This window comes from Struthio camelus, chromosome 25 (assembly GCF_040807025.1).
Source record: "Struthio camelus isolate bStrCam1 chromosome 25, bStrCam1.hap1, whole genome shotgun sequence".
Classification (NCBI taxonomy): Eukaryota; Metazoa; Chordata; class Aves; order Struthioniformes; family Struthionidae; genus Struthio; species Struthio camelus.
This window is the reverse complement of record NC_090966.1, coordinates 5,938,128-5,952,349: the sequence shown is the minus strand read 5'-3', so window position 1 is coordinate 5,952,349 and position 14,222 is coordinate 5,938,128. Positions and strand designations below refer to the sequence as shown.

Sequence of the window (14,222 nt, the reverse complement as noted above, 5' to 3'; positions counted from 1 at the left end):
TCACTTTGAATTCAGTGATGTAAGTGGGATGGGATAGACGGCTTATACTAGGAATGCCGTTATTGTAAACTAGTCTGTGCATTTCCTGAATCCTCTGGAACTTTATTGAACTGCAGAACGTTTATTGTATTTATAAGTGAGTACCAGTTGATGAATTAGGAAGGAACAAGCTACACTGAGTGTGTTCTCCCTTAGCTCTGCTAGCTCTAGGCTGCAGGACAGCTTAATTCCCATGTACTGATTTCCCCCTCCCCCCGATCTATCCGGCTTGGCCTCATAGTTCAGATGTTTGCATCTACAAATAGATCCAAATGCTGTGCAAATGCCATAGTGCTTAATATTCAAATTGCATTGGGGTGTCCTTGTTGAATGGTATATAAACTCTGAGATAGGTCCCGTCTTCTGAAGACAATTTTTAAATAAAACCAATATTGATTTTTTTTTTTCTTAAAAAAAAAAGCAATTAAAGCTTTAAAGTTAAAGCCAAGCAAAACACCTTGCTCTGGGCATTAGTGTATTTTTCAGACTGAGATCTAGAAGTTAGTTAAATCATAAGCATCCTCTTTTGGGATAATTGGCACAAATCCTGCTGTACTGATGTACGCATTTAACATTGAGGGAGAGTTTTGTGCAATATTTTACCATGTCAGTATTGTAGTAGTCACCAACAATCTTGATGGTACAAGATATTGTTCTTACTGCAGGTTTACAATTTAATGGTATAGCTTTCGTTATTCTCCACAGCAGGAGACTTCGCAGGCACATATGAGTGCAGCACTCTAATGGACAATACGTATGGGAGAGGTGGAAGGAATGTGAGATGTGCGTTTGAGTCTGTGGCTCGTGCTCTGTAAATATTGTGGATTTAGTTGTCTGAAGCCAGATAATATAACATGGAACTCTGACAATGAGTGCGATTTCTTTGGTTGCTTACATTTATGTTGGTCTGGATTATTTGAAATTTTCATTGATGTGTTCAGTAACTACAGCATTATTGTTGCATTCAGCTGATTTGGTTCATTTGAAAGCACCAAAACGCTCATGAGTTCACGAAGCACCTCTGCGTCTTTTTTTGAAGAAAGTAAAACAAATTTTTTTTTTTTTAAATCTCTTTCAGAGGTACATGCCACAGGGTTCAACTACCAAAATGAAGATGAGAAGGTTACTCTTTCCTTTCCCAGTACTCTTCAGAAAGGTAAGCGGTATTTTCATGGTTGCAGTTTGGCTCAACTGTGTGTTTAAGGTGTTTGCTCTTTGAAAAGCTAGAAGAAGATAGCTCTGTCTTCTCTTAGTTACTAACTGTGAATGTCATGCTCCCTCGGGAGTCTGTCCGTTTTAAGTCAACAGAAGGCTGAAAGGATGGGATTCTTTTAAATATCCATTATCTAGCTGAATGGGATTGAAGTTAATTCTGGAAGTATTTTAAAGATTGAATTCCTTTAGCTTAGTACAAAGAATGCGTTTCAAGTAAGTGTCATAAAAAGTTGCTATACTTCTGGTTTTCCAGCAAGTATTTTGATTGTATGTTTGACTTGACAATGAACTGACAGCACTAGAATAAGGATTTATTTATAACGGGCAGTGCCGATTATTTGCTTGACTTACGAAACCTCTTCTACGAAGTTCCTTTGATACTAAAATTATTTGTAAGATCAGTAGGAAACGTAAGTGATAAAATCACTTTGACTCTGGGCCATGGAATTGGAAAGGTTGTTTCATTAATAAGTGCTGTTTGCTTCTCACTCCTGAGATAATTCTAATTATTTACCTGCTCTTGGGAGCTAAGCACAGAAGCTATTTATGTTAGATACTGATGATCTGTTCTCCTCTTACCAAGAAAGAGCTAATCTGAATTACTGCAGTATTTTCTTAGGTGTGAATGCACTAATTCATTCGAAACAGTGCTACAGTTTTTTGCTCTGAGGGATTTGTAGGTTAGAACTTGGCTCCAGAGATAAAGTAAAGCAGTTTTATTTCATCTTTACAAACACAAATGTAAAGCTGCTACGGTGAGAAAATGTTAGTGTTCCACTCTGTGGGATATTGGCATGCTGCCTTTCTGATCAAGATCGGGTTTCCTCTTTTGCACTTGAGACATCAAGGGCAGAATAAATCCTGAGACTAATTGACTTAGAAGCTAGACTGCAACCAGTGCTCTGCCTTGGCTTCTGTAATAGATTTCTTAGGATGCTATTATTACTTAATAGCCCTCTTATATTTTTGCAAACTTTATTCAAAAAGTAAGGGTTGTAGGATCAGACTTTTCAATTGGCTTAAAAGGTCTCTGCAGGTTATTGCAATGTGTCAGGAAATAAGATTTAATACTGCAGGAGACTTTCAGGATTTTTACCAGTTGAGTGCTAAAACACTTTGATTCTGGCTTTGCCTGCCTGCCTTACAACATTTAGTGCTGCTGGTGCTGTATTTTATATAGGGAGGCTTGCAGAAAAAAGTTGGGTTGAGATGCGTTAAAGGGACATGTTATTTCAGAAGGGCAGTGGGCCAGCTAAGTAGCCTGGCCTCAAGGTCCAGGCCAAATAAATGTTCTCTTTGGCACATGCAAATAACAGTGTCCCATCTGTTTTCATTTCAGGGACAGGGACATTAAAGATAGACTTTGTAGGGGAGCTGAATGATAAAATGAAAGGTTTTTATCGAAGTAAATATACCACCCCTACTGGAGATACACGCTATGCTGCTGTCACTCAGTTTGAGGTATGGGCTATGTTTTTGTTGTTGCTGGTGCAAGATTTACTCTTAAAAGAAGCAAAGACCTGATTTCTTAGCTATAGTTATAAACTCTGTGTAAATTTCAAAAATCCCTATTTTTTTTGCTTTTTTTCTGAAAGTGTATGAGTAATGCTAAAAGCGATCTTTGCATTGTGACTTGAAGGTCAGTAAATTCAGGACCTTGCAAAATCCCCAGTCAAGGACTATGCCTGTATGTGGTACATCATATATGTACAATAGCTACAATATTTAAAAACAGCTCTTTATGTAGCTGTGCTCAAATACAGCTGTATAAGTTGCCTTCATGAAGTCTGTTAATGCTTTAATAGAGTACTCTGACTTTCTCTCAGTATCTTAGTATCTGGCTTGCATTTAGGATGCCAGTCTGTCAGTATGTCCCGAGTTTACATAATACTTCAGAATTTTATACCATACTGTAATTTCATGGTTATCTGCCTGATTACATAAAAACATGGGGTTCTTGCCTCGTACAAATAGAAAATTTCTTGGGTGCAGTCTAGTAACAGAATATAAATAGGTGGTCCTGTGCGTACTGTCTGTGAACGCCTGGGTGCCCTCTCTGCTTTCGCATGACTGAGCTTTGCTCCTGTCATGACTCTGCTAAAATTTGCTCAGACTGTAGAATTCCATCAGAGCACAGAGTGCTTTTCTGCTGTGTGTGGTGGTGTGGGTTTTTTTTGTTTTTTTTTTTTTGTTTTGTTTTTTTTAAGACCAAGAGTGAAGAATTAAATGCTCTAATTTAAGGATCAAGGAATATGAATGAGGAGACTCTTTATACCAGTGACTAGCTATAATTCACCCAACTTCTTGCCGGTAGAATATAGTGAATTTGTCTGTTTTATTGCAACAGCCCCTTGTGAAAGATTTACTTGGTTGATGCTATTATTTCCCTCAGGCTACTGATGCTCGCAGAGCTTTCCCTTGTTGGGATGAACCTGCTATCAAGGCAACATTTGATATTTCATTGGTGGTCCCTAAAGACAGAGTAGCTTTGTCAAATATGGTAAGTTCTTAATGTGCAAGTAAACTGTGTTTTAAATAAAACAGTAATAGTTTCAAATAAAACTCTAATAAAGCCAGACAATTATTTGAAAGTTAATGTGTTTTAGTGACAGACAGAATTAGGAATGTAGACTGTATTGCTACCTATTACTAAGCAGCTCTAAATTGAGAGAACTCTTTTAAGAACGATATAGTGATGTCAGATTCTAGCACAAAGCCTAAACAGGCTGTACAAACCACAGAGCATTGTTTGTTTAAAAAAAAAAAAAAAAATCCTAGCATATGTCGTGCCACGTGCTGCTTGGTTAAGAGTGACTGAAAAAAATAAGCCTTTGCTTGTTTACATAGCTGTTCTAACTATATAAGTAGACATAGCATTTGAGATAAATAAGCATAATTTCTACCCTAGAGAATTTCTGACCAGAACTGGGGTAAAATATGCAAGTAGTAGTACCTCTATCACAAATATAGGGTAACCCTTTCAGATTTCCATTTTAAATATGATGCAAATATTTTTGGAAGATGTTGCTAGAGAAGAACAAGTCAGTTTTACAATAGGTTCTTCTTCCAGTAACTTTAACTTGCATAGTTAGCAGTGAAGCTTAGCCTTGCCCAATGACCACGTGGTTACAATTTTTGTTTCAGAATTTAAATGGAAGTCTGGTGCCATATTGGGAACTGGGTAATCCTCTCTTTGGAGGATAGCAACTGATAGCAAACTTATTCAGCAGTCTTTGCAGTAATGAAATATAATGTTTGTGTTACAAAAGTACACTGCCATATGTGATGGGTCTTTTTTTTAGTGAAGGAGGGAATTATAATGCGGTCAGTATTTTAAAACTGTACAAGAGGTTATTTCATTTTAAGTATGTGACTGCTAATGATGAAATATTTAGTCAATTGTATTGTGTAATACAGTTTCACTTCCATGAAACTAACTAATTCCTTTTCATGTTGAAAGAATGTCATTGACCGGAAGCCATACCCAGATGATGAAAATCTAGTGGAAGTGAAGTTTGCTCGCACCCCTGTAATGTCGACGTATCTTGTAGCATTTGTGGTGGGAGAATATGACTTTGTAGAGACCAGGTCGCTTGATGGTGTCTTAGTGCGTGTTTACACTCCCGTGGGCAAAGCAGAACAAGGAAAGTTTGCATTAGAGGTAAATGTGGTTAGAGTGATTTCATTATTGCTATGGAAATCTGATGGGCTGGACACATCTCCACTGTGTTCAGTCATGTAAATCAATGCAAAGCTTACGAGGGTGTTTTTTTTTGGCTTTAATAACTTGAAGAGACAAGGCTTGATATTAAACAAAAAAAAATGTGGACGAATTACAAGTATGTAATGACAAAAACATACATTTTAATTCAGTTGTTGTGACTTGATGATGTATGCTCCTGTCCAAAGACAATGAAAAGTGCTGAAGGGTAGGCTACAGCCTGGGAGGAAAAAGGGATGGGATGAAGGGGTCTTCTAAAACATTGTACTCTGGTGCCCTGGAACCTGGCAATGGGATTTCTGGAACAAAGCCTGTCTATGTTGATTTCTTAGGCTAATTTGATCCATGAAGAAATTTTCAAGTTTCACCTATTGCTCCAAGTTAACATAATATTTACGAGGTTTCTCCTTTTCTCTCTTACAGGTTGCTGCTAAAACTCTGCCTTTTTATAAGGACTACTTCAATGTTCCTTACCCTCTTCCTAAAATTGATCTCATAGCTATTGCAGACTTTGCTGCTGGTAAAGTAACTCACTTTATTGATGAACTGTGTTTTATTTGAATTTTAAACATTTAGGAAGAGGTGTGTATCAATATCAATAAACCTTTGTATTTATTTTATAAAGGTGCCATGGAGAACTGGGGCCTTGTTACTTATAGGTATGCTGTTAAAATACTGTCTTTCCCCCCCTTTGTTCACTAATTTTTGGAAGTAATTGAATTAGTATGAGGAAGCTGTACTGATTGGGTATCAACCCAAATAAGACTGAGGAAATACCTTCAACTCTAGCTTTGGTGTGGTTAATTTTGACTTCTGCAGCAGCGTGCATTATTGTACAAATCTTAGGAAGGCAAGAATGAGCTGTTACGACTACTGTCCAAGGGTGTGAGATTTCTAAGTGTCTGGCAGCACTGCCTGTTCTACAAGAGAAGTTTCTTGGCTGCTTCCCCCCCCACCCCATAAAAGTTATGTACTTAGTGACACAGCTCAAAGATTTTCTTATTCTGTGTTGTAGGCAAGTTTGTAAACTTCAGCAACCACAGAATAACCATGTGGGTTTCAGTAATTCAAAAATATTAACTTGCCTTCCTTTTCAGTTTTTTGTTCATCTGATCAAGCTTTTGTACCTTTGCTTGATACTTTTATATTATCTGTGCTCACTGTTAGAATGATCTTCCTCCATTTTGTATAACATTGGACTTGCAGCCTTTGGACTTTAAATTCAAACTATTTCAGGATTTTTCTGCTAAACTTTTAATTTGGCTTTTAAAATTGTAATGGAAATTTGAGCTTAGGCTTAAAAATCTACTTGTTTGCTTATTGCAATTCTGATGAAATCTGATACCTTACTCCCTGTGGAAAAAAATATTTGTCCTGGATGAGCAGAATTTTTGGAAGCCTTTCTTAATTTTAGTGTTACATTCTTCCCTTATGCTCAGTTTGGCACGCTTGCTTTATCCCTTTGGGGACAGAAGGTTGGCATAATATGCAGGCGCCATCTATATTTTGAGATGCGTTTTTTTTTTCCCCTTCGAGTTGCAGGAATCCAGAAGTCCTTTCTGACTGACCCAAATCCTGATCATGACAGGGGTGTTCGTAGCTGAAGGCTGTGTGCCTAACCTAGGGAGCGGGCACCCGTGTGTGTATGAGTGTGTGCATGTGTGTATGCCCTATGTGGAGAATCTTGTGCATCTGCAGTGGCAAGTGTGACAAGGCTGACTGTGCGCTTGGAAGAATTGAAATCTCTTCTGGGATGAGGGAGGGGGAGAAGACTTGCTGTGCGTATATCGTGCAGTGCAAAGGGAGTTACAGTTAAGGTGAGATTGTGCCCCCTGCCCTTCCCTTCTTTCTAGATTATGTAGGTGAGCTATTTATAAATAAAGGATAAATTTTCTTGTTCCTGCTTGGGTTTTTGCACTTGTCTTCTTGCATGCCATAAGGAATTGTTGCTCCAAAGCATTCCAACACCTGTGGAACTTACCAAAACAATTTCATGTGCAAACTGAAATAGCTTTTGGGTTTTTAGGGTTTTTTTTCAGTTGTACTGATCACTTTTTAGCTTGCTTAGATAATATAACTTACTTTTGATTTTGTTGTTGTTGTTGTTGTTTTTGTGTTTTCCCTAGGCACGTAACATTCAGTTCAATTCACTTTCTCTCTTAAATACAGGGAGACTGCGTTGCTCATTGACCCCAAGAATTCCTGTTCTTCATCTCGCCAGTGGGTAGCTCTGGTTGTAGGACATGAACTTGCTCATCAATGGTTTGGAAACCTCGTGACCATGGTATCTAACAGTTACAAGTATTTCTTCTCTTTTTCTTTGACATGTACTTCATATACTGTGTAGTTTTTTCAAGCGTCCCTTTGATACCTTTAAAATATTTTTTAAAAATATTTAAATAATAGTACTTTATTAGCACTTTCTTCTTTACTAGTGTGTTATTTAAAAGTATTTCTTGATCTTTTCTCTATGAAATAATGTTCACTTCTTTGAGTATAGTCCTAGTTACAGCTGAGCAGGTGTTCTCTGGAAATGATTTTGGCCAGTCAGATTACTTAGAAGCAATAAACCACCATTTTCCTTTCACATAAGGATAATTCACTCCTCAGGCTTTCATACCAAGCAGGCATATCAGTATCAACTCAGCATTGCAAATTATTATAGTGCAATAGTTGAAAAGTTACATCGTAGTAACTCATATGAATTATTTTGGCTATATGGGGAGCCAGGTGTCTGAATGGCTTGATGTTTAAGGCATTTGGTAGGAATAAAATGCATTGTATGAGACAGAAAGACTGAAATCTGTAAATGAGTCCCATATAGCGCTGAAATCTGAAACCTACATCTTTCAAAACTTCTCTAGTTTCAGCTCACTCTGTTAATTAGATCTGACATTCCTTCTCCTGAAGCTCTGCAAACACCTGAACCCAAATATTTCACAAGCTAGGAAGTTTTGTATATTGTTAGACACCACCACGTTTGGTAAAAAGAACATGGCCTCAGGAGCCAGAAAACCTTCACTGCTCTGGCTTGTAGGCTGCTTAAATGGAATGTGAGTAGATGGAAGAGAATCCCCAGTGTCAATATTAAGTAAAGCACGAAGCAGAGGTTCTCAAACTCTTCCATAGTGCTGGGCATCTTAAAATCTAGTCAATCATGTCCCTTCTTCCCATTTGTGATACCGCAGGTAACTTCCCCATCCATGTGAGAGCAACACAATGTTTACATGGAAAAGTAATATTAAAATAATATATTTTTAGCTTTTCATGCAGTTGAGCAGCTGAGAGCAAGGAGTGGCAGCATCGTGTGACAACTTTGTAGGTTGCCAGCAAGGCCACCTTGGGGGCCACTAGTGATCCATGACCATCTGTGGTCATTAGGACCATTGTCTGAGAACTGATGCAGTAAGCCTAAGATAGTGTTGTTTACAAGAATTTCTAAAATTTATACTAAATTAGCTTTTCATTTTTCTTTTGGAGTACTAGGTCTTCCAGAAACTTTCTTTTCTTTAGGAAACTTTTCTCTTTGGTTGTTTTATGTTCTGTGGTGCAGCTGTGAAAAGTGAAAAGAGGTTCCAGCTTTACCTCTTGTGTTTCCAGAAGGTCAATTTTTTCTATATAATCTGAGGCACATACATCGCAGCAGGAAGTAGCATCACTGCTTTAGTTTGCCAGTAGTAGGATGAGGGAGAAAAACAGGGCGGAGAAGATCTAGAGGTCTAACCTAATTGCTCAAGAATCTATTTCACAGTTGCATTAATTCTTTGGCAACAATCTTTTCACTTACGTATTGGAGCCCTGTCTTAGAAACAGATGTAATCAGAAACGTGGAAGAAAATTGGATAGTCTCCGCTCTAAAAATAAAGCTGGGCTTATCTTTGGCTGGTGTATATGAAACAACCTTTAACTGTTTACTAGGCTCCAGGTTTTCATGGTCTAGAAAACATCTTCAAATTCCAGATTTTTCACTGTATGTAAGCATGCTCTTTAACAAACAAAAAATCCAAACCAGACAAAATTCCTCTTCTGCAGCTGCCATTAATCACTTTGAAGAAGACATTTTCAATGTGTGGGTTGCCCGCAATTCTGCTGCTTTACTGAACTGTGGCCTTGCATGTCACTGACGTCTCCCTAATCTAGACGGCATATTCTTAGTAGTCATGAATGACTATTCTTTCAGTGGCTCTGCTCTGACCTCGAGTCTTAGTTTCTGGGAATTTCATGTATACCTGATGCAGTTAACACAGTTTCTGAAAGCATTCTTTGCCAAACAAGCTGCTGTTACCTAGAACGCTGTATTAGAGCTATTTCAGTCCTTAAACTGTTAAAAGACAGCGAGGAATATAGTTAGTGTTGATTACTCTTCTTGGGCTGCTGACTTCTTTATAAAGAAGAATTGCGTTGCCTGACTCTGATTTTTGATCAACCAATCTCTGATTTTTAATCAGCAACTTTTGGATTTTTTTTTTTTTTATTCTGTCCTTAAATCTTTCCAGGAATGGTGGACCCATCTCTGGCTGAATGAAGGATTTGCCTCCTGGATTGAGTATCTATGTGTAGATCACTGTTTTCCAGAGTATGATATCTGGACTCAGTTTGTTTCTGCTGATTACACACGAGCTCAAGAGCTTGATGCCTTAGACAACAGTCATCCTATTGAAGTAAGTTCTGTCTTTCAGTTATTGGTTGTCTTTCTTTTTTTCTTTTCAGCTGGATGTGAGCTTTTCCCCTCTGTTAGGATAAAAGGGAACTGTGCAGTCATTCATAATACAGAGGAAAGTAGAAGACTGCATTTACACTTTGAATTTTCTTCTACTAACATTAGGATTTAAGAGATGGGGTTTGAGGGTTTGATGATGGTTTCTGATCAAAGCGGGTAGTTTTCTGACCTTTAAGCATAGAAAAGTAGCTACTGACTTATTCCAGTGCTTGACAATATGAAACAGAGACATACTATAGTGCTAGTTACCACTCAGTGCAGCATAGCTCAGAGCCCAAGCTAACAAATTTTGCCAGGCTTGTGCTAGTTTCTGTCTGAGGCCACCTTAGATGTTTATGTATTGTACTCCCAGAATTAAGTGTGTGGCACAGGCAGTCTTGAAATAAGCATGATCCAGCTGAGCTTGCTGCTTTGGAAACAAGGAGTAGTCCACAGTGATGAAGAGAAAGCAGCAGCAGTGAGCTCAGTTACAGTGACTTTGAGAGCTGTGCTGAAAGAAAACTCCCTCGTAATTCATAAAGATCAGCACAGATGAGTTATCAGATGTCTGAGGAAATGCTTGATGTAATAGATGTTGGGAAATGACCCTGCTTTGTACAGCAGGCAGGCCTAGGTCATTTTAGAGTAGCTCTTACTCATTGAGCACAGTTCCTGAATATACATTCCTCACTGTCCCAGGATTAAACAACTTCCGCTATGTTTTTTGCTTTTGGGTAAGCATTGAACCAAAGGACTGAAGCAAAATCCTCAGGTCTGTTTGCTTAAATATCAAAAGCTAAGTTAACGTACGTTTAACGTATAAACCAATCTTAACCCAGCCATATGTCATTGACTGGGTGCAGAGAGATTCCACTAAGACAAGTTAGTGGTGGTGATGCGTGCACGTTTCTAAGTGAGAAAAGTCCGCTCCTTTAAAAAAAGAGAAAAAGCAAAATCAAAATCTTACAGCAGCTAAAATTGTTCTCACTGTAAATTATCCTGTTTACCACAGGTTAGTGTTGGCCATCCAGCTGAAGTAGATGAAATATTTGATGCTATTTCTTACAGCAAAGGAGCATCTGTAATCCGAATGCTACATGACTACATTGGTGATGAGGTAAAAAGATTATTGTTAAAAAGCTTAACGTAGATTGTCAAATCTTTTAACAGTTACAAACATCTGCTTTTGATTTTAAATACTGCATAATTTGTTTTTTGAAAACTGTTTTCTCCACTCTGTTTGGGCAGTATTTCAACTTAACAAAGGAGAAATAAGATAAGTGGGAATTAATGAGTGGAGAAATATGCAAATATAACTCTTTAAATACTAAAAGCTGGCTAACGAATATGTTGTAAGCTATTCTGTCTAGTAGTACACTTCAGGAGGGAATTACATTCTGATCCTAGGGTTCTTTGGCTGGTTCTTGAATATAAGTGCAGTGCAGAGGGAGGACAGCAAGAGCCTCCTTTCTGGTACCCTTACGTATTCAATTGTATGTTCTCAGGACTTTCGGAAAGGAATGAATTTATATTTAACCAAGTTCCAGCAGAAGAATGCAGCTACAGGTAATTGATGATTATTATACGCTAAAGAAAAATAATTTCTGGAGGAAAAAAAAATGTTAGTGCTGAAATGATGGATTCTTAAATAGCCATTTTTCCAATGGAGATCACTGAAATACGAGGAAATAATAGGCTAATTTCTAGTTTTTGTACAGTGTGTCCTCAGCACAGCAAGAATTCAGCATCCTCTCGAGGTTCTCTAACTCAGGAGTATTTGGCTGAGGTAATCTGAAGGGGCTGCATTTGCCGTTGATGATCGTGTCTGTGTAATAATCTAAATTAGAAATAGTATGTTAATTGCCATATAAGCCTTTTGCAAGCTTTCTTTTGCAAAACTGGTTATGTGTGATTAAACAGTTCAAACAAAGTCTTGTCTAACATCTTACAGCACTTTCTTTATATGGTCCTTTTTTGTGCATCAGATGCAAATGTGGAAGTGGAACGTCATGCTATCAGTATAAAGCAGTCCATGTGGTTGGTGGACTCTTTTGGCATAATACATGAAAAACCTAAGAAAAAGATGCTTCCGTTTACTTTTTTGAATATTTAATGCTCATTTGTCTTTATAATACATATCATGATAAAGCATGATTTTTTTGTTTTGTCTTTGTTTTATAAGTTGTAATGAAGCTTTTTTTTTTCCCTCTCATGAGTAGTTCAAACTATTTCCCTTTTTTGGTGTTCCCCCCTCCCTTTTTTTTTGTGAATCATCTGTTAAAATTTTACAAAAAAAAAAAAAAAAAGGCCAAAACTTGCAGGGCAAACTGGAGGAATTGCACAACTCCCCACCCTCCAGTACCTGTATAGCATCCTTAATAGCATCTGAAGTAGCGATACTCTGGGAGTCTTCAGTCTGACTTTTCTTCTGCAGAGGATCTCTGGGAAAGCCTGGAAAAAGCCAGTGGTAAACCTATTGCTGCTGTGATGAATACATGGACCAAACAAATGGGATTTCCCCTTATTTATGTGGAAGCTGAACAGGTAAATTGTACAACAATTCTCCATGCATAACTCTGTTTTTTCAGCGCTTCAGAGCAAAGATTCTGCTTGTAACTATGTTTTAGATCAAATTTATTAGTATCCAATCACTTTAAAAAAAAAAAAAAAATCTTTGATCAGGAGGCAGTACAGTGAATTGCTTTATTTAGTGACAAATCTGTTCCTGAAGGGAAGGGAAGTGCAGCTCACTTGAGGAAACTAGTGCAAAGGGATAGGCAGTTTAAGCACAAGCGCTCCAGATCACGTGCTTGGAGTTTGCTGACATAGCCCATTTGTCCTGTGCATGGGAAATGGGCGGGGGGGTGGGTGGGCAATATCTGATTTAGCTCCCCTTTCCAGATGTTTTGCTTCTCACTCCAGCTGATTATGCTTATTCTACAAGATTGCAGGATGAGTGAGAATCAGCAGCTGGAAGCTGAAGCCAGACATTCACACAAGAAGTAGGGCATGTATGTTTTAATAGTAAGCGTGATTAATGCATTGGAATGAATTCCTGAGGTAGCTTCTCTTTTTGGAGGAAAGCACAAATTACCCCATGTTTAACAGAATGGACGTGAATAAACTTTGATATACAGAAGCTGAGACAAGATGTTGTGATAATTCCTTTTTTCTTAAATTCTATGAATATTACAGTAAGTTGCAACTCTAGTGTGACTTTATAGGATGCTTTAATATTGCCTTCTAATAGTGCTATTTGCTCAGCTCCTGTCTTTGTGGAAGTGTTGTTCTGTGTTGAATCTTTTGAAATCTGTTAATTAATTAATACTATAGTATTAATTTTCCATTTTTTTAGCAAGAAGAGGACAAAGTGTTGAAGTTAGTCCAGAAGAAGTTCTGTGCCAGTGGACCCTATACTGGTAAGATGAGGGCTAAGAGCAGGAATGGAGCTTTCATTGCTCTTCATGCAGTGGCAGTAATTTTGAGAGATCATACAGCTGCACCGTGGAGCAGGCAGGTGCTCTGCTTAGATTCAGGTGTTACTGTTTTTTTGTTTTTGTTTTTTTTTTAACTTTAGAATTAAGCTGAGGCAGAGTGCTCTCTCACCTGTGGTCTCCACGTCCTCCTTGCTGTATGAGGGAGAATGCCATTCTTCTGCAGTCCTCAGAATGAAAATGTCTCTCTTCTGATGTCTGGTTTAAGGCCAGCACTGCTATCTGAGGAGCTCTGTATACCATTAGCTTTATAGTAGTGATGGAATGAAAATGCCTCATAGGGAAGCTAAGTCAGTCTTAAGACAAATTCCACCTACCTTCCACACTTAGGGAAACTGAAGTGTTCAAAAGCTATTTAGAGATCCTTGGTTTTGGACCCTAGTACTGTCCTTTTACTTCAGATTTTTGCCTTGTCAACTGTAAAATTAAACTTGCTTAAACTGCTGCTAAAACTTGTTTGAACATTGGACAAAATTTCTCAGTGGTGTTTGCATACCTTTTTTCCTGAGGCCTTCCTTTTTTTGGTTCCTCCTTTTAGGGGAGGACTTCCCCATGTGGATGGTCCCCATAAGCATTTGTACAAGTGATGACCCCACCTGTGCCAAAATGCAAATATTGATGGACAAGGCAGAGCTGACCTTGGTTTTGAAAGATGTAAAACCAGACCAGTGGGTGAAGGTAAGTTGGCACAAATAACATATATTACTGGGAATAAAAGCCTGTGTCACTGTGGTGTTCCTCAGCATTTAATTTTCCTCTTCTCTCTCTTCTTTTTTTTGTTTTGTTTTTTCTTGTAATCTTGTATTTCTTTTGAAGGGGGCCTCTCTATGCTGCTATTGGATATTTGCTCCTCTATAACACTACTTAGTGTAGTCCTTTTTCTTCAAAGGTTTGTTTCCAGGAGTAGTCTAGACAATGTGAACTTGAACCATTCAGGAATCCAAGCTCGGAAAAACGGAGTGCCATTAAATAGAGGCAGCTTTTGAGTTGAACTGTGGTGGCTTTTTCAGTATCCCATAGCAACCACAGCTTAGTTAAAGTCCATCCTGAGCAA

The 14,222-nt window shown here is 38.1% G+C and overlaps 1 protein-coding gene across 1 annotated transcript in view; it reads left to right on the top strand.

The window, feature by feature from the left end:
* The window catches only part of NPEPPS (aminopeptidase puromycin sensitive), a 40,979-nt gene that overhangs the window by 17,441 nt on the left and 9,316 nt on the right, over window positions 1-14,222 (top strand). The window contains exons 3-15 of the mRNA XM_068919295.1: window positions 1,118-1,195; window positions 2,594-2,715; window positions 3,647-3,754; window positions 4,715-4,915; window positions 5,399-5,495; window positions 5,601-5,634; window positions 7,145-7,259; window positions 9,472-9,636; window positions 10,687-10,791; window positions 11,180-11,240; window positions 12,109-12,218; window positions 13,030-13,093; window positions 13,707-13,846. Coding sequence (XP_068775396.1) covers window positions 1,118-1,195; window positions 2,594-2,715; window positions 3,647-3,754; window positions 4,715-4,915; window positions 5,399-5,495; window positions 5,601-5,634; window positions 7,145-7,259; window positions 9,472-9,636; window positions 10,687-10,791; window positions 11,180-11,240; window positions 12,109-12,218; window positions 13,030-13,093; window positions 13,707-13,846 — 1,400 coding nt within the window. The remainder of the gene's footprint in view (window positions 1-1,117; window positions 1,196-2,593; window positions 2,716-3,646; window positions 3,755-4,714; window positions 4,916-5,398; window positions 5,496-5,600; window positions 5,635-7,144; window positions 7,260-9,471; window positions 9,637-10,686; window positions 10,792-11,179; window positions 11,241-12,108; window positions 12,219-13,029; window positions 13,094-13,706; window positions 13,847-14,222) is intronic.